The sequence below is a fragment of the Pelodiscus sinensis genome, chromosome 5 (assembly GCF_052426305.1).
Source record: "Pelodiscus sinensis isolate ZL-2025 chromosome 5, ASM5242630v1, whole genome shotgun sequence".
Lineage (NCBI taxonomy): Eukaryota > Metazoa > Chordata > Testudines > Trionychidae > Pelodiscus > Pelodiscus sinensis.
In genome coordinates, this window is record NC_143056.1 from 99,862,594 (window position 1) to 99,887,192 (window position 24,599).

General features: G+C 43.4%; 1 protein-coding gene across 3 annotated transcripts in view; it reads left to right on the forward strand.

The window, feature by feature from the left end:
* The window catches only part of KIAA1549L (KIAA1549 like), a 234,831-nt gene extending 212,060 nt beyond the window's left edge, over nt 1-22,771 (forward strand). For all 3 annotated transcript variants that reach the window (XM_075927818.2, XM_075927820.2, XM_075927819.2), the window contains 4 exons: nt 1,964-2,061; nt 4,484-4,632; nt 8,019-8,170; nt 19,733-22,771. In XM_075927818.2, the coding sequence (XP_075783933.2) occupies nt 1,964-2,061; nt 4,484-4,632; nt 8,019-8,170; nt 19,733-20,014 (681 nt within the window). In that variant the 3' untranslated portion in view covers nt 20,015-22,771. The remainder of the gene's footprint in view (nt 1-1,963; nt 2,062-4,483; nt 4,633-8,018; nt 8,171-19,732) is intronic.
* Nucleotides 22,772-24,599: the final 1,828 nt, after the last annotated feature.

The window sequence follows — 24,599 nt, forward strand, 5'->3', positions numbered from 1 at the left end:
TGACAGACATTTGTCTTTTATTCTATTTGAAAACTTTACAGCTGTGCTGATGTCCAGCTGCCATGGCTGGGTTCCCAGGGAGTGGAGTTCAAGGGGAAGAAACCATTGCTGGATTGTGATGAGCGTGTTGAGAAAGAAGGATTGCTGGATGCAGAATTGCACCTTTGCAACTGTTCAGGATGATGCTGGGCAGAGGGGGGGGGCAAAGTAGAGGCATAGCTTCTGGGAAAAGAGTTATAGATGCGGGGGGCTTACGTCTGTATTATTGTTCATGAGTATTATATTCCTCAGGGTGTCATTCATGAGCTCTAGCATGCGTTCACTGGTCTCCTGTCTCTGTTCATTGGCCCTACCTTGTCTCTGGTGCCATCTGTGCTCTCTTTGCTCTTCTCCGTAGCTCTTTAGTCCCTCTCCATAGCTCGTCTCTGTTCTCTTTTCTCTGACTGAGCAAAGGAGTGACCCACAAATCCGTCATCAGATCATCACGTATCCTCGGCTTTTTTCTCCTCAGCTGCTGTATTCTGTCTGATGATGGTGTCTGAGATGGTGGACTCCTCGAGGTGTGGTCTGAAAAAGCAGCCATTAGCAATAGAGTGACTGTGCTGTTCATGATACAGTTATTACGTTTCTGTTATAATATCCATGGCCCTGGAAAAAATTCTCACTTTCTTACATCCTCCTGGAGTCGAGCAGACCTCTGCTCTGCAGACACCTCTATATCATGGTGAGGTGTTTTTTTAAATTTGGGGGTGCAGTGGCGGGGGGAAGAAGTTTGAATTATGACTTCCCCAAAGTACAGACCGTGGCTGTGCAGCATTTGTAGAAGAAAACAATTTTTGATAATTCTACACTTGTGCATAGGCTGCAATCTCTGACATATCCCTGCTGAAGGTTAACAAGCAAACCCGGGCTGCGCTTTTGGAGGCAAGTGGGGCACTCCCCAATCCTCATGCAGCCAAATTGTGTGTTGCCTTGCTTCCAGCAGCAGACATTGACGCAGGCGGAGCAAAGGGAGCCCTGCCATGGCATCTCTTTGACAATAAGTTAATCAGGCAGATCTTTGACCCCATTTCCCAGGAAGATTTTGTTGCTCTCCATTCGTGTGTTGATGCTTGCCATAGTGAAATGGTCATCTCGTACTGTGGCCCCCTCTCCCCGGCTGCATAGGCTGCCCTGCATAGCCGCTCTGGATAAAGGTGATACTCTATTCTTTGGACCATGAGGGTCAGGGAGATGTATCCTTTCACATACCGTGAATATTGCACAGTCTCTAGCTGTACTCAAGATGAAACCCAGCCTTGTTGGAAGGCAGGTTGCTAGATATCATGACCCAGTGGTCTGATCCTGGATTTCTCTGAATTACCTTGCCTTGTGGATTTGTTTGTGCCCTTCATTGCTTTACAATGCTGTGGTTTAAGTACCCTGGTTTTCTTGCTTAGGAGAAAATGGAAAAAAAATCCACTGAAAGCCAGAAAAAAGAAGTTGAAATATCAAGTAATGATTTGCTGGCAGTTTCATTTCAGTAGATGTTGTTTCAAGGATACTTCCAGTTATACTGACTTAAAAACATGTAACTTTCAGAGGGAGCAAAACTGTGATCTCCCTCTCTGGAGGTTTTCAGGAAGGGATGAGTCTTCCAAAATTGAGAAAGGTTGGGTTATGGAGCCGGAGGCATTATTTTCTTATTCCTTCTGTTTGAATTTCTCAGCTGCAGTTCTGGGATCCCATCGGTATGCATGCTTTCTGCATCATTCAAAAAATCACTCAGCCTATGGTAAAATCTGAAATAAGATACCTCCTACTATAAGCACCACCAAAAGTTAACTTCCTAAAAGCCAGTGATCATAAAACTGGTATATGCAATTTATAGGTGTTGTTGGAATGAGTTTAACAAATATCTTCACTTGTTAGGTTCTCATGTTGTTGTTTTTTAAAATAAGGTTATTCATTTTCTGTTTCTCAGGCTTACAGGTTTTCTCAGCTTCCTGAAATGGTAATGGGCTCTCCCCCACCCCCAATTCCTCCCAGAACATGTCCTGTGGCTGCACCGTCTCTCAGGAGGTAATTCATTGCTATTTTTGTTATAGCCAAAAACTGTAAATCTTTACTGCACTAATGAGGATTACTCCAGAACTATAACTTCTAGTGGCATTTATTAACCATCTTCCTTGTAATCAAGAGATGTTCATGAAATTAAGAAATTCATTTTGGTGCTTAAATTTCAACATGGTAAAAGAAAACAACAAAGGATCCCATATTCCACTACAGGTTGGACCTCCCTGGTCTGGCATCCTTGGGACTTGAGCGGTCCTGAACCAGGGAGTTTGCTGGACCAAGAGAGCTTCCAAAGCTGGGGCATCTACCCTGCTTCTGGCTCCACTGCCACCAGGCCAGGGCCACCCGCCGCTGCCAGCCCTGCTCAGAAGCTGTCTACCCTGCTGCCACTGGGGAATCCCCAGGACTCCCCAGCCAAGAGTTCCCCATTGCCACTTGGCCCCACTGCTGCTGACGGTTCTCTGGCCAGGGCCACCCGGCCAACCCTGTCCCACGGCCACTAGGGATTGGGTTCTCTGCTCTGATATCTCTTAAGCCATGATTTGACTCTACTTTGAAAAAAACCATGTCATATATTGCAAATGAGCACAAAGTAGTCAATATTTCACTATCATATCATTTCTGCTCTTCTTTTCTAAGTCATTCAGCTCTATTGAACAAATAATTATATGAATAATAAAATGGCTTTTGGGACTCTGGACTCAGTTAGGAATTGCTCTCTGATATTTCATTCCCATGTTTGTAGGCCTAATAAATGCATGTGTTGTGTTTATTTTAATATATACATTGTGTTTCACCTTAGCAATATGGCTTTTTCAGTTTAATGAAGTCAGACCTTCAGCCATGTGCTATATAGTACCAACTAGGCCAAACTGTAAAGGACTGTATACCTGCAGGCAGTTTCTATGGAATTCGAATAGAATACCAAACACTAATGAAGCTTTTCTGATTGACTGCCATTGATATCAAGCCCATGTCATATACCAGGGGTGGGCAATAAAGTGTGACAGTTCGTCAGGGTTAGCCTCCGCAGGTACAGGTGATCGCAGCTCCCATTGGCCAGGAATGGCAATCCGTGGCCAATGGGAGCTGTGATCCTTGTACCTGTGGAGGTGTGGCGTAGTGGGGGTGCTGTCTGCTCTGTGACCCGGGGCCCCCCTGTGCTGTGATAGGAGATTCTCATTGACTCTCCCAAATGTGTATTAACCCAGACACCCAGGCTCAGCCTCCCAGGGAGGAAGACAAAGGAAGGAAGGCGGAGACTAACACCTGGCTGGGGGGCAGGGCTGGAAGAGAGTGGTAGTTTCTGTCTGGGATCATGGAGGAGACAGCCTAGGGAAGGGGCCGGAATTTAGGGGCCCAGTCTCCCCCATCTCAAGGGGGGCTGAGGCATTCTAGGCCTGCCCTGTAACCAGATTATATCTGTGCTGTGCTGTACCCTGGAGAAGCAATAAACTCCCTCTATTCCAATGGCTGGTGGAGTCTGTTTGTGCCACTACGGGACTGCAGGAGATGGGGAAACCACAACGCACCGTCACAGGAGGTACAGGTAAATGTGGCGGGCTAACCCTGGCTGACAGGATCTGACCTGCAGGTTGGTATTTGCCCACCGTCATATACTCAGGACATGCATAGTTCTCATTGCTTGGCTCATTTTTGTCATTTAAATTTCATGATAGGCAACAATTAGGGACAAGCGTGCTGTATACTAAAGCCTCTCACCCTCCTGCTTTATAGCACCACCGCCTGTAGTAATTATCTAGCATTGTCCATTGTAGCTTATTGTTGAAATACCATGTAGTTGTGATTTCTGTGTTGTATGTCACTGGGGCGGTGTCTAGACTACATGCCTCTGTCGTCAGAGGCATGTAGATTAGACTCATAGGCAAAGTCAAATGAAGCCGCGATTTAAATGATTGCGGCTTCATTTAAATTTACATGGCTGCCACGCTGAGCCGACAAACAGCTGATCAGCTGTTTGTCGGCTCAGCGCGCTAGTCTGGACGCTCCCCTGCCGACATCGAAGTCCTTTGTCGGCAGCCCCGTTATTCCTCAGCTGTTTGTCCGCTCAGCGCGGCAGCCATGTAAATTTAAATGAAGCCGCGATCATTTAAATCGCGGCTTCATTTGACTTTGCCAAAACAACAAATCTACATGGCTCCGTCGACGGAGCCATGTAGTTTAGACGTACCCTGGGATCCAGTTTGGAGTGTTGAGTGAATGGGCTGTAGAACTGTAAATCATACACTGTAGGAGAGAGCAGCCCAGGGCAATGGAAATTGCTTTCTATTGATAGTCAAACACCACGGATGCCACAGAAAAAACAAATTGTTGCCCACTGGCTTTTGCTTGCACTTCCTGCTGCAGTTGTTGAAGATCCTGTCAGTCAGAATCACCAGAGTTTCTTGCTTTTTTTTGTAATGCACAGGTCGACATCGGATATTGGCAGCAAGACAAGAATACCTGAGTCCAGTGGGACAGAACAGGCCCAACAGCATGATCCTGCATCCTGTACCCCGGGTTCAAGACCTCCAGTGTCTGTTGGGCCATTGGATCAGTCAGCATTGAACTACTCAGGTGAAAAAGAGCGTGGTGCAAACAGAAATCCTTTCCATGCTCTGTGTCATGTGCAGACAAGCTTAGGGGATAGTTCAAGCACAGATTGTTATTTATGGCTATGGAGAAGGATTTACTAAATGCTTTTCTTGCTGGCTTGAGGGTCAACATAAGGTACTTTGCCTTGCCCCCATTGTCATATGCATTGTTAAAGATGGGATATGATGGAAGTTACGGGGGGTTTTTAAACACCAGGTTCTAGCCACTTCATGAGGCAGGACCCTGGAGTAAGTGAACCAAATGATGTATGTTCCAGAATAGCAGATTGCCGGCTCCCGTACTGCAATCAGCAATCCCTCCTGCAACTATGTAGGTTTGGGCTAGGGAGCTCCCATGTGGTGTCATTAGAAGAACAGACTGTGTTTAACTGGACTGGAAACTAGAGTGAGATTTTGTCTGTGACAAACTTTAGCAAAGAATCCCCTTTACTCCCACTGCAATGTCTGTATCAAAAGAATAACTGCAGATTCCATTTCCCTTAAAAACCGGATCTGGGCACCTCAAACCCCTGGGACTTTGTTGGAACGTTGTGGCTTCAGCTTCACATTCAGGTGGTAACTATGAGCGGATCTCTTTTGGCTGCTCTTGAGAAGCCCTAACAAGGCTCTGCATGATTTCATCTTTGCCAGGAAAGCAATGGAGATTACGTGTCTTGACTAAGGAGCTGGGAGTTCACCAAGAACAACTATGGCCACGATATTTGTTGAGCCATGGCTTGTAGGAGGCAGTTGTCATGCAAACTCCTGAGACTTGCTGGAACTACAATTTGCCTGCCATTCTCCCAGCCGCGTGATTGAACACTGTCTCCAAACAAACAGCAACCTCAATCCAGGGTTGAAATAAGAGGAAAACAGGGGCAATGCAGCTTGTACCCCTCTCCTAAGCACAGAGCTCCCCTGGCTCCTGATCCAGTGCTGCTAAAAGTACAGCAAGAGCTCCCCATCTTCCCTGGCCTGTGTAGTGAGAGCTCACCATCCTATTTCAATCTGTTTTCATTCTCGGCATCAGCAAATATCAACTGCCCTTTCTCCTAGTCCCGCTGCAGCACCCCGCTAGCAGCATGACATGGCAGGCCCAGCCAGAGCAGCTCCCTGCCATGGGATCCCAGTTAAACATATTGGTTAAATGGTTCATTTTGCAATGGGATTTTATAGTTCTGGTATGGAGTGCAGGACAGTCCAAGTAGCTTTGTATGTAGTAGTCAGAACAAACAAGAGTTGGTGGGAGCTGAGTCTTTTCCACTTTAACCCCCACCTGCTTGCAACCTTTCCCTCCTCCCAACTAAGTTTCTTCTTTGTTTCACTTGGGAGCAACAAGCGGTGATGTTGTGGTCCGTGTCTGCTATAGACTAGCAATCAGATGGATGAGGTAGACAAGAATTTCTTCAGACAACTAAGAGAAGCTTCCAGATCATGGGCCCTGGTTCTCATGGGGGTTGTTAATCACCCTGACATCTGTTGGGAGACCAATACAGCAGTACACAGACAATCCAGGAAGTTTTTGGAGACTGTTGGGGATTACTTCCCAGGACAAGTGCTGAAGGAACCGAACAGGGGCCATGCACAGCTTGACCTGCTGCTCACAAACAGGGAAGAACTAATAAGGGAAGTAGAGGTAGGTGGCAATCTGGGGAAGCAGTGATCATGAGATGGTAAATTTCAGGATCCTGACCAAAAGAAGAAAGGAGAGTAGCAAAATACACACCCTGGACTTCAGAAAAGCAGACTTTGACTCCCTCGGAGAACTGATGGGCAGCATCCCCTGGGATGCTAACATGAAAGGGAAAGGAGTCCAGGAGAGCTGGCTGTATTTTAAAGAAGCCTTATTGAAGGCACAGGAACAAGCCATCCCAATGTGCAGTAAGAAAAGCAAATATGGTAGGCGACCAGTTTGGTTTAGCAATGAAATCCTTGGTGAGCTTAAACACAAAAAGGAAACTTCCAAGAAGTGGAAACATGGACAGATGACTAGGGAGGAGTATAAATATATTGCCTGAGCATGCAGGGGTGTAATCAGGAAGGCGAACAATTGGAATTGCAGCTAGCAAGGGATATGAAGTATAACATGCATGTTAGCAATAAGAGGGTGATCAGGGAGGGTGTGTGGCCCTTACTGGATGAGGGAGGTAACCTAGTGACAGATGATGTGGGAAAAGCTGAAGTACTCAATGCTTTCTTTGCCTCTGTCTTCACAGACAACGTCAGCTCCCAGACTACTGCACTAGGCAATCCAGTATGGGAAGGAGGTGGGAAAGGACAGGTTAAGAACTATTTACAAAAGTTAATCATACACAAATCGATGGGGCTGGATCTAATGCATCAGGATCCCCATTAAACAAAGGATATGGCTGCATTGGAGAAAGTCCAGCAAAGGGCAACCAAAATGATTAGGGGGCTGGAGCACATGAGCTACAAGGAGAGGGTGAAGGATTTGGGCTTATTTAGTCTTTAGAACAGAAGAAGAGTGAGGGTGGATTTGATAGCAGCCTTCAGCTACTTAAAGGAAGGTTCCAAAGAGAATGGAGAGAGGCTGTTCACAGTAGTGACAGATGGCAGAACAAGGAGCAATGGTCTCAAGTTGCAGTGGGGGTAGGTCTAGGTTGGATATTAGGAAAAACTATTTTCCTAGGAGGGTGGTGAAGCACTGGGATGGGTTCCCTAGGAAGGTGGTGGAATCTCCATCCGTAGAGGTTTTTAAGCCTTGGCTTGACAAAGCCTTGGCTGGGATGATTTAGTTGGGGTTGGTTCTGCTCTGGGCAGGGTGCTGGATTCTAAGACCTCCGGAGGTCTCTTCCAGCCCTAGGATTCTATGACTGAATTGAGTAGGCAGTGGGTCGGCAGAGGATTATATTCTGTGCCATCTTGGGGGCTCCTTAGTGGACCCAACAAGTACTGCTAGGGAATATCTTCCAGGGACCCTGTGTTCACACACATATTGGAATGGACATGAGCAGCACTTGTCAAAGAACAAGTTATGAGAGATTCATGACTATTTTTACTAGGGATATGACCATCAACCCTTGTAGGAAGTAAGGAGCCAGTCACATCAATGACACCCTTGCGCTCCCCTCATTCTGACACAACTACTCTGCATACTTCCTGAAGCAGCTTTACAATACCCTTCACTCCGCCTGCAGATACAGTCCTTAGCCACTCTAATATGCTTTGCCTTTTTAGAAAGGAGATCTGCGCAGCTGATGTGAACAATCCTATTCTAGTCTGATGTTCTCAACTTACTGGCAAAGACTCATTGTGTCTCTCGCTGCTTCATGTACACTTTGTAATGATCCTCTAGGTCTATAGCTAAGATTATCAACTACTAATTGCCTCCACCGTATTGCTTGTTAGGAAATACAGTACCTGCAGTGTTTGCCATACCTGCAGCAAGTCGACCTGGGTTCACGGGCTATTTCATTCCAACCCCGCCCACGGCATACAGGAGTCAAGCCTGGATGCCTTACGCTGGAGATAATGAGTTGCCAGGGCAATGGGCGGACTCGGTAAGTATGCTTGTTTTTTTTCTGCATTGTGAACTGAAAAGGGATGAAAATTTGGACAGGAGAATTCTCCCTTTGTAAGATGTGAGTCTGCAGCAATATAAAGCTATTAGAGATGTCATAGACATTACAAAGAGGAGACAGGCTTGGGAAATGCGAGACACAGGATGGGAAAGTGAGCAAAAACCTGCGAAGCCTCCATACATCAAGCGCATTTTAGTGAAAGTAAATTTAAAGGAAATCAAAAGAACAAAGAGGGGTTTTTTGCAGTAGAGGTATTCCTTTTTCTATAAGGAATAACTCCTTTTTGTGCAATAGTCCTTGCACAAACAGGTGTGTGTGAACGGGCAATAGGGGCTTTTTGTGCAAAAAGAGCCAATCGACAAAAGCACAGGTGCTCTGCTGGCTATTCTGTGAATAGCAATCAGAGCTTTCTTTCGAGAGAGCGTCCATGCAGTCTGGATGCTCTCTTGCGCAAGACATTTTTGTGGAAGATCTCTTCCGCAAAAAGCTTCTTGTGCGAGAAGCCTGCAGTGTAGACGAAGCCCATTTGGCCTTCCAAACCTTTATTAGCACTGCATGACAAGGAAAGAACCCAGGGGACTCTCAGATTGCAGGTTGAATTTGAAATCTGGACCACTAGAAAAAGTATCTTTTATCTTTAACGAGAGGACATTTGGAGAAGAGTCTTTGGGATATGGAGCCATTTTTTAATCCCTTTTCAGAGAAGAATTTCAGTTGTTAAAATTGTGGTAAGCCTGTTCTGTAACCCTACTGGCTCTTACAAATTCAGGAGGCCCCTTGCAACTAGACTAATAGTTTTGGACTTCTACTTTTAAAAACATAGGCAAAATATTTAATTTTTACCTCTTTCCTCTGTACAGTCCTACTTTCTGACAGTAGCCCATGGAAGTGATTGCCAGATCTTATTTGCCAAGACGTGGGGATTTGCAGCCCGTGAAGAGGGTGAATGGAGCAGGAGGGAAACTGCAGCCTGTTATTCCTTTCTTTTGGAAGGGGATGCACTCTTTGGAAATGGGCAGGGAAGGAGGAGCAGCACAGTATAGGAACCCTAACCCTAACTCCAAGGCTATGTCTACACTGTACAGTTATTTTGGAATGAGCTATTCTGTAATAGTTATTTTGAAATAGCTTATTTTGAAATAGCATGTCTACACTGCAGGGAAGCCTCAAAATGAATCCGAGGCAGGCTCCCCTAATGTAGACGTGCTATCTCGAGTTAGGGCCCCAGGAGGCACTGGGGAGGAATAACTTAGAATGGCCGGTGAGGGGCTATTTCGAAATAGCAGCAGTGGATCATCTACACAGCCCTAGCTATATCAGAGTAAGTATTATTCTTTGTAGAATGAGGTTTACAGAAGTCAGATAAAGCCTCCTGTTATTTCGAAATTATTTTGAAATAATGTTATTGCTGCGTAGATGCTGACATAGTTATTTCAGAATAACGGCCGTGATTCCAACAGAACTTTGCTGTGTAGATGCACCCCAAGTGACCTATGCATAATGACCCTAACCCTATTGTGAGGAGCGGTATTGGGGCAGCTGCTTCAGGCAGTAGCCTCCATCTTTGTATGTGAGGAGGTAGAGAGAAAGATTGGGGGGGATCCCAAAAGATCATTGTAGCAGGAGGGGATATGAATCCCTCTCCTGGAATAAAAGGCAGCAGATTTCCTACCCTTCAGAGCTTTTAGCTCTTGCCTCTTGGTTAGCAGGGGGCTGGCATCTCCTTATGAACCCACACCATGGCTATTTTATAGGCAAGGGGAAAAAAAGAAAAAAATGTGGGGAAGATCCTGCCCCCAATTGATTTCTATCGTGCACTGGGACATCCTGAATCTGGAAATTGTCACTGTGGAATAGAATCACAATATTGCTAGTTCAGTATGTTCAAAAATCATGAATTGGTCCTCAGAAATCTTGAAATTAAAATTAGAACATTGGCATTTCTTTGTCTTCTGGGTTGTGAAGCTTTAGAATGCACTTTTGGTTGCAGAAAATAAGCTTGAAACTAAGACCCAAAACCTTACCTTTTAAATAATGAAAACTGAGATCTTTCACTAACCACATGCCCCCTAGACCTGGAGCTTTAAAAAACACCAAATACTGGTGAAATGGTGACAATTTACTTTACACTTTACTTACTTGAATGCATTACTTTCTCAAAGAAAAGCAAAGATTTGAAACTTTAAATTTGGTGGAGGAAGGCAAATGTATTTGGTGAGGCTATGATCATCCAAGCAAATCTTCAGTTGCTGCTGAGTATAAGCAGCAAAATAGCTACCTCTAGTGGTTTTTATATATTGTTCAATATAAATGTTTGCTATGGCCTGGTCTACACTAGGGCTATGTCTAGACTGCCCCGTCTTGTACAAAAAAATATGCAAGTGAGGCAAAGTGTGGAATATCGCTGCGCCTCATTTGCATAATTAATGAGGCTCCGGTTTTGCAGAAGAGGCTTTTGCACAAAAAGAAAACGTCTACACAGCTCCTTTTTGTGCAAAAAACCCCTCTTATGCAAGAGACGTTCTTCCTGAAAAAAGAGGAAGAACGGCTCTCGCACAAAAACGGAACCTAATAATTATGCAAATGAGGCATGGCAATATTCCACACTTTGCCTCATTTGCATATTTTTTTGCACAACAGGGAGCAGTCTAGACATAGCCTAGGAATTTAGCTCAAATTTAGTTGCATGAGTTTGATTTTGTAAATGATGTGTCCACATGACCAAGCCTATTCTGTCTAAAGTCAATTTTAGGTACTCCTGCTTTTATGAGGAGTAATACAATTTCTGATTTTGCCTGGTCAAATTTACAGTAGTGTAGACACAGCATTGGTGAAAGTAAAGGTTTTTGGCCTCTGGGAGGCATCCCTCAGTGCCCTGCTCTGACTGCTGTGGCCAGAACTTGCATCTCTACTGCTCTCCAGGGGTGCATCTAAGCTACACCCGGAGCTTGAAATAAGCTATGCAGTTTGAGCTACGCAAATGGTGTAGCTTATTTCAAATTAATTTCGCAATAGCTTATTTAGAAATTTGGCGCTGTCTACATAGCACGAAATGTTAAAATAAACCACTATTCTGAAATGTCCCGACTTCTTGAGGAATGAGGTTTACAGGCATGTCGGAATAGCGAGCCTGATATATATCAAAATAATGGGATTGCTAAAAGACACAGAATAGCTATTTCAGGATACTTCCGGTATCCCAAAATAGCTCCGCAGTATAGACATACCCCTGGTGAACAGGTAAAGCCCCAGGAAAGTTTGAATTTCAGTCACCCATGTGGAGCACACCTCAGAGCACACCTGAGCGGCACACGTGGCCATGACTTCCAATGTGTCAAGTCCCACAAGCTCCAGTTCCCAGGGTCAGAAAAGAGCGTTAGCATGAAGTGTGCAAGAGATCTTGGGCCTCATTGAGGTGTGGGGAGAGGAACCCATTCTCTTGACAGCCGAACCAGCAACTGAAACGCCAGTATTTACGTGATGATGACATAGGCCGTGGTGAAGTAAGGATACCCCATGGTGCTGTGTTAAAATAAAGGAGCTGAGGCAGTGCTACCACAAGACAAAGGTGGCAATCAGACAGTCTGGTGAATCACCACAACCATGCCTTTTCAATGACCAGCTGCATGCAATTTTAGGTGCGGGGGACCTGACCAGCTTCCCAAGCCTGACCATGGAGTCCAGCTGAGACACTCTGGGCAGAAGCACAGGGGACAACATGGTGCTGGGGCGGGGGGGAGAGGGAGGGGGAGAGAAGAGGAGGAAGAGAATGGCAAGTTGGTGATTGGTGAGAGCCAAGAACTTTAATATGTTGGGGCCAGTTCCCTCCTCCCAGGACATCTCCCAGCCGAACACTGATCCCAGGGAGAGCACTTCTGGTGAGTTCACAAGGTTTTTTTCTTACTACTAGTGGGTTAAGGCAATTGGGTGTGATGTGTAGTGTGCCCTATGCCTACACAGCCTCGAAAGATACTGTGTACCCGTGGTACAGTGGCCACTTTAAAGCAAAACTCTGGCCTTGCACAGAACACAGACCTTTGCTTTGTGCTAACAGATGCGGGATAGGTTTAACACATTGTATCTCCTGTAACCTGTGCCCTTGTAACTTTTTGTTATAGCAGGATCAACAAGCAGCGTGCTCGTACTCCCATGGCTCCTGCAGCTGTCTCTGTCTCACAGATCTGCAGGTAAAACTGGACAAAAGAAGACATGTTTAAGGAAGAGATGGAAAGGAGGAATGCACTCCTGGAAGAAATGCGAGTGGAGAGGCAGGAGAGGAAAATGTGCAGGGAACTGCGAGCAAAGCAACAGGAGAATGATGGTAGTGATGGAGCACCTGCCTGGAGAAGAACACTCTCCCCCCCTCCCAAACATCTTGCACAAAAATCACTTCAGCTTCTCCTCCAGTTCCATAGCCTTGACCCCCCAGAGATGCCAGGACACTGGGGCTCAAATTCAGCCTCACACTCAACCTCCAGGAGGCAAAAGGCTGTCCTTCTCATGTTTCTGAGCCTCCCTCCTCCCTGCCCTTGGGTTCCCACCATGGTCTTCTTTTCTTTCCCTGCTGTCTTCCCTAAATAAAAACTTTATTGCTTGTACTGCAGAAGTGGGGTGGGGGATTACAGGCAAACACACACTGAATGCAGGGGCCCCTTGCTGAGGTGTATGACTCCCAAAATTGGCCATTCATAAAACTTTCTTTCAAAGCCTCTCTGATTTGTACTGGCCTGTTCTGTGCTCTCCTTATTGCCCTGGTATCTGGCTGCTCAAAATCTCTGACTAGGCATTCTGCCTCAGCCCTGCGTCAGTGTTCCCTCTAACATTTTCTATCCTTGGGCAGGTTGAAATTTCTTATGTGCAACACCAATACTGAGGTAGTGCACCACCAATACAAACAAAGCAACATACATATATAACAAAACTCAAAGGCTGTGTCTAGACTGGCAAGTTTTTCCGCAAAAGCAATTGCTTTTGCAGAAAAACTTGCCAGCTGTCTACACTGGCCGCTTTGAATTTGCGCAAGAACACTGACGATCTAATGTAAGATTCTCAGTGTTCTTCCGCAAATAAAATGACTCTCCCGTTCGGGAAAAAGCCCTCTTGCGCAAATGCTTTTGCGCAAGAGGGCCAGTGTAGACAGCTGAGAACAGTTTTGTGCAAAAAAGCCCCGATGGCGAAAATGGCGATCAGGGCTTTCTTGCGCAAAACCGCGTCTAGATTGGCACGGACGCTTTTCTGCAAAAAGTGCTTTTGCGCAAAAGCGTCCATGCCAATCTAAACGCTCTTTTCCACAAATGCTTTTAACGAAGCATTTGCGGAAAATCATGCCAGTCTAGACATAGCCAAAGAGTAGAAGCCTCAGAACAAATTAATTCATGGCTTTAGTGTTTGTAGACAGATGCATGTTTCAACAAGCTTGCAAATAGGGTTTTATCCTACAAAACAACTATCACATTACACCTAGTACTTGTTACTTCTGACTCATAAGAACCAGAACTGTACCACATAGCAAAGATCTGGCCTTAATGCAGTACAATATACAGTGAAACCTTTGTTATCTGGCACTCTGATAACCAGAAAACTTTGTTAACCGGCATTGCCTCCAGCCACAATATTGTCACATCTTCAGGTGCACAGGCCTGGCTTGGTTTACCATGTTTGGCTTAACAATTTTTATTTAAGAAGTATTAATCATCTTTAACTGAAAATAGAAATGTGAGACCAACTGCCTCACACTACAAAACTACCAATATTAAAAACTTGAGTTTTACTATTATTGTCCATTGGTTTTTCCTAGATTGATGGGACCCTCAAATAACTGGAATGTTTAGATAACCGGACCGCTCTAATCCCCGAGCGTGCTGGATAACACAGGTTTTACTGTACCATGTATTAATTAGTAACAAGATTTTTTTTAAAAATCATAAAGATTAGAGTTTCAGATATCTGCAACACTCCAGAAAATTCTGTTAAAATAATCTTTTTCTTTCTTACCTTAAACCATTAACACCTATGCAAACTTTGTTTGAAATGTGATGCAAATGTCCTCCTAGCACACCCCTCTCCAACCCAGCCAGCCAGATAGAACTGCAGCAAGTGAGTCAGACACCCCAAACAAACTGCCCCTTGCTTCCACCTTACTGCACAACCCCCTCCCTTTCCCCCCCACCTACTCATGTGCAATCTGCTCCCCTCAGCCCAGGTGGGGGCTGGGATAAAATCCTGCTTCTCAAACTAGCAGGCACCAGAAGTTTATTCGGTCCTAACTCCCCCACCTCACAGCACAAACAAACTCCTCCCTGCCTCCACCTCACCCCAGTGCCAGCGCCCCCCCTTCCTCCACCTACCCCAGGCAGTCATCCCCTTACCTCCCCTTCCCAGGCAGCTTGAAAGTGCTGAGTTTCTGCCTCTCTCTCCTGAACACATGGGACTCTCCAAACTCCCCTCCCCTCTGACTCCCCTTCAGCCAATTACCCACTCCCACCCTCTTCCTCTCCCCACCCCTGCAGCCACTTATTCTCTCCTTATCTCACTTTTTATTACTTGCTCTAGGAGCTGCTCTGTTTCAAACACGGAGCAGCTCCATTTAGCTGCTTGCTCAGAGAGATGACAGCTGGTCCCCCACCAGACAGCTGAGCTCCCTGCCTACGTGGGAGCCTTGAATTTCTGAGCAGAGCTCAGAAAACAGCTGCACGGTCACACAGCCGTGCAGCTTATAGGGAACTTAGTCCCCCTGCCACTGTTCCAGATACCTTTCCCCCTTGCTCTCCCAAAGATTGTGGAGCACGTAACAGGCTGCCAATGCAAAGGGCATGTTGTGTTCGCTGACGTCCAACCTAGTCAGTCTATCCTAAATCTTCCCTTTAAGAGCCCAAAAAGCACATTCAACCACCATTCTGCTCAGCCTGTAGTCAAACTGCTCCTTCCCCTGGTCCATGCTGCTCATGTACAGCTTCATGAGCCTCATTAGCAAGGAGTGGGCTGGGTCACCAAGGATCACTATTGGCATTTCTACTTCTCTGATTTTGATTTTTTGGTTCGTGAAAAAACATTGCAGCTTGCAGTTTCCTGAAGAGGCTGGAGTTCCTAACGATGCTTGTGTCATGCATCTTTCCCGGCCATTCCATGCTGATGTCAGTGAAACAGCCCTGTGAGCCACCTGTGTTTGCAGCACTATCAAGAAGCTCCCCTTGCGGTTTATCTACTCCTTGACAAGGTGGCTGGGTGCCAAGCTGGGGATGTGTGTTCCATTTATCACCCACTGCAGTTAGGGAACCCCTTTGCGGCAAAGCCCTCCACTGTGGTACAGGCAGTCCCCAGGTTACGTACAAGATAGGGACTGTAGGTTTGTTCTTAAGTTGAATTTGTATGTAAGTCGGAACTGGTACATATTGTAGGGGAAACTCTAGCCAGACATTTCTCCAGAGCTCAATTTTATTCTCCCACACCTCACTTCCCTCAGTCCTTTATTCTCAAGCTGAGGTGTCTGCTGAGAAAAGCCGCTCCGTGTCTCCCTGGTCTGCTGGGGGGGGGGGGGGGGGGAGCACTAGCTTCGCATCTCCCTGGTCTGCTGGGGGGCAGCAGCTAGTGCGGGGTTGCCTCTCTCCATTTGTAAGTAGGGATCCGATGTAAGTCGGATCCATGTAACCCGGGGACTGCCTGTATCCACATTTCCCAGAGTCACAACCCTCTGTAGCAGAATGGCATAGATATACTTGTATAACAACAGTCCCCTTGATAGATTTTCCTACTCCAAACTGATTCCCAACTGACCAGCAGCTGTCTGGCCTTGCAACCTTCCACAAGGCAACTGTCATGCGCTTCTCCACTGTCAGAGCGGGACTCATTTGGGTGCCCCTGCACTTCAGGGTGGGGGAAAGCCATTCACAAAGTTTCATGAAAGTGACCTTGTGCATTCAGAAGTTTTGCAGCCACTGCTGATCATCCCATACCTACAGCCTTACGCTGTCCCACCTGTTTGCATTTGCCTCATGGCATCAGAAACAGCGTTCCACTGTGTGAATAGGAGCAAATGCTGGCTGCATTTCCACTCCACTGAATGCAAGGGCTTCCCTCTACATCCTGCCCATGGTGCCCTGACACAGAGGTGATTCCTCCTCCTCCTCCTCTTCTTTTTCCTGCTTTCAATCTCTAAATACTGCACCATTAGGTGCACCAAGGTAGATATCAACATCACAATGGTTTGATGCACAATGGGATCCACGAGGTGGGGGGAAGCCATGCCCACACTGCTGTGGCATGTGCGTGGGCAACCAGGGCCAAAAAGCACACAAAAAGCCTGTTTCCCATTGATTCCAAGCAAGGGAGGAGGGAGTAGATGAGCACGTTATGGGATACTGACAGCATGAACCCATAGCTACCATCTGCATAGTTTTGGTCCCAGCATGCACCAGGACCATAACTCAGAATGCAAAATGGCACAGACACTGTGAGATAGCTACCCACAGTTCACTTTGAGTCAACTCACTACTTCAAACTACATTGAAGTCTTTCCTACAGTGGGGACACAGACCTTCAACTTTGCAAAATCAGGTGACCAGAAATCAACCATAATAGATTCAACCTCATCCTGTAGCATTGACATGGCCTATGTGATCATTCCAATCAACAGGGGTACAAGCCTCTTGACTGCATTTAAATACCACTTTCATCTAGTGCTCAGGTAAATACTATGCCTGGTGATTTTCACATTTTGTGCACTAAGTGCATTGAGTGGATGGAAATACCTTGAATCTTGTGGAGCCTATGTAATATGAACACCAGATTTGTAAAGATATTTAGATGTCTAATGATGCAACTAGACACCTGATGGGATTTTCAAAAATTCCTAAGCAGTTAGGTGAAAAGCACCCAAAAAGTATGCGTGCCAGACAAAATCCCACTGAATGCCTATTTGCAACTTTAGGGATGTACTCTCTTTTAAAAAAACTATCCCAAAATAGCATTTTCCACATCTTAACAGCACAGCCGTTAGTTTGAAATGTAATCAAAATAATAGGCTTGCTATTCCAACATCCCGGTAAACATTGTTCCACGAGGATTAAGGGACTTGTCGGAATAGCGGCCTATTTCAAAATTTGGTGCTGTGTAGACAGCAGCAAATTTCAAAATAGACTCTCTCAAAATAAGCAACACGATTTGCGTAGCTCAAATTGCATAGCTTATTTTGAGCTAGTGCCACTGTGTAGATGCACCCTTACACTACATATAGACTACAAGCCTCTTTCGAAAGAGAGCGTCTAGATTGCAACCACTTCTTTTGAAAAAGTGAGCCGCTTTTTCGAAGGAGAGCACCCAGGCAGTCTGGATGCTCTCTTTTGAAGAAGCCCTGTTTGCATTCAAGAACACCTTTTTTCGAAAGAGCACTTTTGAAAAAAGGTGTTCTTCCTCGTAAAATGTAGTTTACAGCGGTCAAAAAAAAATGCTGTGTTCTTTCGATTTAGTTTTGAAAGAACATGGCAACAGTCTAGACGCAGGGGAAGTTTTTTTGAAAAAAGGCAACTTTTTTCAAAAAAACCTTGTAGTCTAGACATACCCTTAGTGAACAGTTTTTGGGGAGTTCAGTACCCAAGGGTCCCCATTTATCACCTAAATAAAATGGCCAAATTTCCAAAGGTGCTCAATTATCAACAGTTGTCTGAAGGTGCTGGACTACAAAGGTTCAACCTGTATCAAATGCTCTCTTGTATGCTTATGCATTTTAATGGCTTTTATATTGATTCATGATGATCATAGGATGCTATGCCAATCACTTCAAGTCTGAAAATAAATGAGATTTTGTTTCATTTTTTCTAACTGGATTTAAAATGGTTACTCTGTATCAGTAACCTCTCAGGTAAAATTACTTTGTCTAATTAAGAAAATAAACACAACTTCAAATAAAGTGACTTAAAACATCCCTTAAAATGAAGCACTGTTGCTCCTTTACCAATTTGCTAGGTGATTTTCAAAACAAATAAAAAATTAGCTAGAAGCTGAGTTCTAAAACTGCCTCAAAGTCAGTAGTTTTTAGAGTTTGCCACAGTGGATCAGAATGTAGCACCAGCAAATTTAGTATTCTGTCATGATGCAGGGCCTTATTCCTCACTGATAACACTAGTTTAGGCCAGTGTAACTCCACTGAAATCAGTGGATTCAGAGCAAACAAAATTGTGGTGTAACTGTAATATATCTAGTCCTGTGTGGAAATGAAATCTTCCAATTACTATTATTTCTGATTGATATAATGGACTATGTTCATCTCTGGTAAAATTGCACTTGAGTTAAGAATTTCACCAGGGTTGAAAATGGTCATTAAAACCCAATGTTTCAGAGAAATCAAAGCTCCTTTCCCAATAAAGGACATAGTCAGCTGTGCAGTGATGGGCAGGGGGTATATAGAGAGGCCTTTCTTCCTAGTTTCAGCAGACTGGTTTCCCCATAGGAGCTACCTCCCCATTTACTAAGTGTTGAACTCACAGACTTTAATGTCAGAAGGGATCATCATGATCGTCTAATCTGACGTCTTTCACATTGCAGGCCACAGAATCTCAGCACTACAGGGATACATCCACACTGTGGGCTAAAGTCGAGTTAAGATATACAACTTCAGCTACGTTAATTCTGTAGCTGAAGTCGAAGTAGCTTAACTCGGTTTTTGGCGCTGTCCATACTGCAGGAAGTCGAAGGGAGAACACTTTTCCTCTCTGACTTCCCTTACTCCTCATGAAATGAGGGTTATAGAAGTCGGAGTAAGAAGCCCGTTATTTTGAAATTATTTTGAAATAATGGGTTTGCTGTGTAGATATGCACTCTGCACATGAGTTATTTTGAAATAAGTGTGCTGTGTAGACATAGCCTGGTAGGCCTGTAACCTCTGGCAGAGCTACTGAAGTCCTCCAATTATGATTTAAAGACTTCAAGTTACAGAAAACCCACCATTTACACTATTTTAAATGTGCAAGTGGCCCATGCCCCATACTGCAGAGGAAAGTTAAACACACACACACACACACACACACACACAGCCTGCATCTAATACTATCTATGTCCATTCTCATTTTTTATTGGGTGAGTTGAGACTCAGAACCTGGCTCCTTGCTTCATGTTGATTAGACAGTGATTCTTCAAGCCATATTCTTAGATATTTTTCAGGATACTGTGATAAATCCATGTGTTAAAATCAGCTATAGGAAATCAAAGCACGATATAAAATAAAAGAGTGACACTTTCAAGAAGGCATCCATCTTCCCTTATAGTGATGATCAGTTTAGCATGTATAGTTTTGTTTTGTTTTCCTGTGCAAAAAGAGTTTGTTCACAGTTTAGATAGTGGGGCATTTCCTACTGAGTTTTGCTTACCAATAGCACATACAACAATGTAGACAGTGAAGCGTTACTGTGAGTATGAAGTCTGCTTTATGTTCATGTGACCCCAAGACACATGTCCATTTGGCTCCGACTACATGGAGTTCTCTGGAGTGTTCGGTTTTGTGACAGAATCTGATGGTCAGTTATTTTGTGTGATTGCTGTCTTCTGTAGGTTCCCCTCCCTGGCTACATAGAGGCTTATCCGCGATCACGCTACCAACATAACTCTCCTTCAAGACTTCCCCGCCAATACAGTCAGCCAGCAAACATGCATCCTAGTCTGGAACAGGCTCCCTTGCCTGCTACTGCGGTTTCTCAGCAGAGCCTTTCAGAGAACGACCCTTCGGACATGCCTCTCACCAACATTTCTACAGCTGCCCTAGTGAAGGCAATAAGAGAGGAGGTGGCTAAACTGGCCAAGAAACAAACAGACATGTTTGAATTCCAGGTCTAATACAAACACTGTGCACAAAGGTATCACATAAGTTCTTGTAGCCAAGGAAGTAAGTCCTTTAATTTTCAGTTAAAAACTTGCTGCGACTTGTGCCAAAGTAATGGGTTTTTTCTTTTGAGAAGTGAACAGCTGGTTATTGTGCAATGGAATGAAATGGAAGAGAACTTGAAGATATGCACTCTGTTTGCTGGATACGAAGATGTTGCCAGGTAGATATTGAATACTGATAAATTCTATTACTATGATATTGGTTAGTCCCTTAGCTCTTGTCTTATGAGCCCTTTGTCACTAAAATGCTATTAAACATGTCTGTGTAATACTGGAGTCTGTTAAGAATCGGAGACAAAAACTAGAACTGTTTAAAATGATTTCTGCATGTCAATTTTTCTGTGATTAAAGAAGAAAATACAATAGCATTGGGTAAACTAACGGCCATAATTCTTGTACAGTAGAGTTTGTATGAATAGTTCATTACAGAATAAGCAGGACTGAATCCAGCAAAGCATCGTCAGTCCTTTCCTTCTAGAGACCATATTTAAGCCACAAAAATTTGATGTGAATAAGTAATACAAATACTTTACCCTGTAAATAATCCCAGCTCTCATCCTATTAACATTACAAAACCCAGAAAGAAGAGAAGACTGTGAAGAGAGTTAATTGTATCTGGGCAATTTGTGGCTTCAGTGTTCACTAATGCCTCTGTTGAGTACCGAGAATGTGTTTGCAATATTAAAAGAACTTCCATTGCAAGATGGGAAGGAAGATTAACAAAGGAAGTGGGTTCTAACAGCTTTCAGAAACCCACAAATGAAAAATGGTTATTTGAATTTTGCCCTACATTCAAAGTTTTCATTCGGAATGTATTGTGAAGCTGGTAAATTTGAGAACTTTGAGCAAATCTATTCCGCCTGTAATAATGAACACACATGCTTTGACAAGAAAATCTCTGTGTAACATAATGCTTTGTACTCTTCCTTGAACAATGACATCTAGTAAAGTGATGCCAGAAACTGCTACCTGAAGCTGTGATTGACTTTGATTACAGTGGAGCCTGGAATACATGAACTCTAGAATTCTCAGTCTCGGTTTGTAGGCAATTCTGAATGTAGAGGGACTGTTGATTACATTAAAGTGTAAATAAGTAAACAAGTCTGTGTATTTAACAAAATACTATTGTTCTGTGAAAAGGGGGTATTTGCTGAACTTATGATGATTGTAGGCTGCTCAAGATAAAGGTTATACTGCACTGTTACATGAATGCTATATCCACAAAAACCCAAACAGCTGAATTTGACAGCAATTTATCTTTTGCAGTCACACAAACCTGTTAGGGGATTATGAAAAATACTTCCAGTTCCTTCATTAATAGTTTAGCTCCGGGAACTGAAGTTGCTTATGGGGTCCTGTGCTCTAGTTATGTTTGGCTAGTGGAGTTAAAGGTAATGTTGTTCATCCTGCTAATTTATTCAGCTTCATATGCTATTTTATCTGGTCATTCCATTTTCATAATGAGTTTCTTTGGTCTTTACTGAGGTGAGAAAGGTGCTTGGTTTAGCTTTACAGTCATTTGAAAAAAACTGACTGGAGAGGAAAAGAAAAGACTGGAATGGGTCACTGAAATTGTTGAAGCACAAATTTTTAGAACAGAGCTATTTTTTCAAAAAAATTATAATTAAAAAAACCCATTCCAGATGGTGATGCATAGCTACCTTGGAAGAAACATATTTCTTGCTCTAAAGACTTAAGTCTTCAAAGATTTTGGAATGCTAGTTGATTCTTAAACAAGTGTGAAAGTGAATTTTTGTTACTTAATTAGATATAAATGAAATGTATTTTTGTAATCTCTATGTAAATATATGCTGTATATTTATGCAAGTGACCAATCTATTATGGACAAAAATTATCATAACAGTTGCAAAAAAGGGAAAAATCTCGAACAACTTTACTGGTGAAGATTGATACCAGATGCCTGGTATACACAAATAGGTAGTAGATAATTCGAATGAACAAAGCACCAAAGAAACTCAGCCTTTCATATAAATATGAATCTAATGAAAACAGACTGGTATCTCAGTTCCCTATCAACCAACTAAAACTAATCATCTCATGATTGTAGCACAATGCATCCAAATGTCTTTTTGTGTTAATTGCTGTCTACCTGAAATTAAGGCATTTGAAAGTGAAGGCTTATAGACACTGGACCAAATTCAGTTTGCCATAAGCAGACCTAATTTCTGTTGGCTTTAGTGGGAACTACAATTACTCACACCAGGGCTGAATTTGTCTTTTAAGCCTTCTCTAAATTCAAGTTTCACCAGTATATTTTCATTTAAACTTTAATTTAACATCCTTCTACAGAGGCAAACTGTGATGGCAAAGTTAAATCAACTCCGCCCTTCTCTGCCAAGCTGGTGAAGAACTTTTGGATATTCAATCTGAATTCTGTTTGGTATTCTATTAAAGATGTGATATTTGTTGAAAAATTCCCTGATTTACTTAAAAAAATCCACCACCACTGTAGTACACTTTATTCACAAATGCATTTTAATCTCTTCATTCATAATGGCTTTTTATCTTGCTCCTATTATGTTTTTGTAGTTCATTTAAAAACTGCAAAATAAGTTTGTATGAAGACAGTAAGGACATTCCTGGAAAGAGACATAATGCTATATATTTACGCTATCTGAACACAGTGCAATGACAGTGAAAACAGTGTACAAATAATTTGTAATACAATAAACACATTATATGCCAGCAGTTCAAATAGTTTTTCAATAGTGATTTTAAAAAACGAAATAGACCTTATCTATCTGTTAGAGTTGCAATCTCATCAGAAGAATGTTAATGCCATTTTTACTGGAAAAGACCTAGTGAAGACTGAACATGACTATTGAGATCTGCCCACAAATCCTTCACTTTCTATTAAATAGCATTTCCATGTTAATATTTAAGGTTTTGTTGATAAGAGATGGTTGTGTCTTGCTCAATGTCTTGCCTTTAGAGTTGTAAATCAGAGAAAAAAAACCTCCTCAAATTGAAAAATAATGGTGAATCACATTACAGTATATGTGCTATAAGAACATAACAACGGCCATACTGGGTCAGACCAAAGGTCCTAGCCCAGTATCCTGTCTGCCAACAGTGGCCAGTACCAGATGCCTCAGAGGGAGGGTACAGAACAGGGAATCATCACATGATCCCTCTCTTGTCACCCACCTCCAGAGAAACAGAGGCTAGGGACACCATTCCTACCCATCCTGGCTAATAGCCATTGACGGACCTAACCTCCATGAATCTATCTAGCTCTTTTCTGAACCCTTTTAAAGTATAAGAACATAAGAACAGCCATACTGAGTCAGACCAACAGTCCATCCAGCTTAGTATCTATAACACTCTGCAATCTGTGTCTAATATGTGTTCTTTGTAATTAACTGTAGAACAGTAACTCAGGGTGGATAAGTGGAAGAGACTGCTTACAGATGTGGTCTCCTCATCTCAAAAAAGATATACTGGCATTAGAAAAAGTTCAGAAAAGGGCAACTAAAATGATTAGGGGTTTGGAACGCTGGTTTGGTCCCATATGAAGAGAGAATAAAGAGACTAGGACTTTTCAGCTTAGAAAAGAGGAGACTAAGGGGGGATACGATAGAGATCTATAAAATCATGAGTGATGTGGAGAAAGTGAATAAGGAAAAGTTATTTGCTTGTTCCCATAACATAAGAACTAGGGAGTCACCAAATGAAATTAATGGGCAGCTGGTTTAAAACAAATAAAAGGAAGTTCTTCACACAGAGCACAATCAACCTCCTTGCCTGACGATGTTGTGAAGGCTAGGACTATAACAGGGTTGAAAAAAGAGCTAGATAAATTCATGGAGGTTAAGTTCATTAATGGCTATTAGCCAGTATGGGTAAGGAATAGTGTCCCTAGCTTCTGTTTATCAGAGGGTGGAGATGGATGGCAGGAGAGAAATCGCTTGATTATTACCTGTTCGGTTCACTCCCTCTGGGGCACATGGCATTGACCATTGTTGGCAGACAGGATACTGTGCTGGATGGACCTTTGGTCTGACACAGTATGGCCGTTCTTATGTTCTTATGTAAATGGCCATTTTTCTGAAGGAAACAATTTATTGGGTTCAGTGAGATGTCTGGACAGCATTTGTCTCTCTGGCATTGCATGGAAAACCTATATACAGTACTCTGCAAAAATGGGGAATGAATCTTAAAAGAACCATAGTGTCCTTGTGCATAGCTTCAAAGTAGCTGTGGCCACACAATGGTTAGGAAGAGAACGTATTCAATATAATACCAAAAATAAGAGTATCTATGCAATCTGGGATCTGTATGGTCCTGATTGATTCCTGAAGTTCAGAAAATTCTGAGGTTACAGCAGCTTCACTGCTTTTCATTGCTGAGGATTGCTGAATATCAATTAACAGGGCAGTCATTTTCTTTACACCCCATACGATCCCAAGATAGCCTATGAATTAAAACTTCTAACTAATGCTATTTTCTCTGGCCACAATAAGTCATGCTTATTCTTGGAGCAACTCCTTATGAGGCAGTGAAGTTATATCAGGCT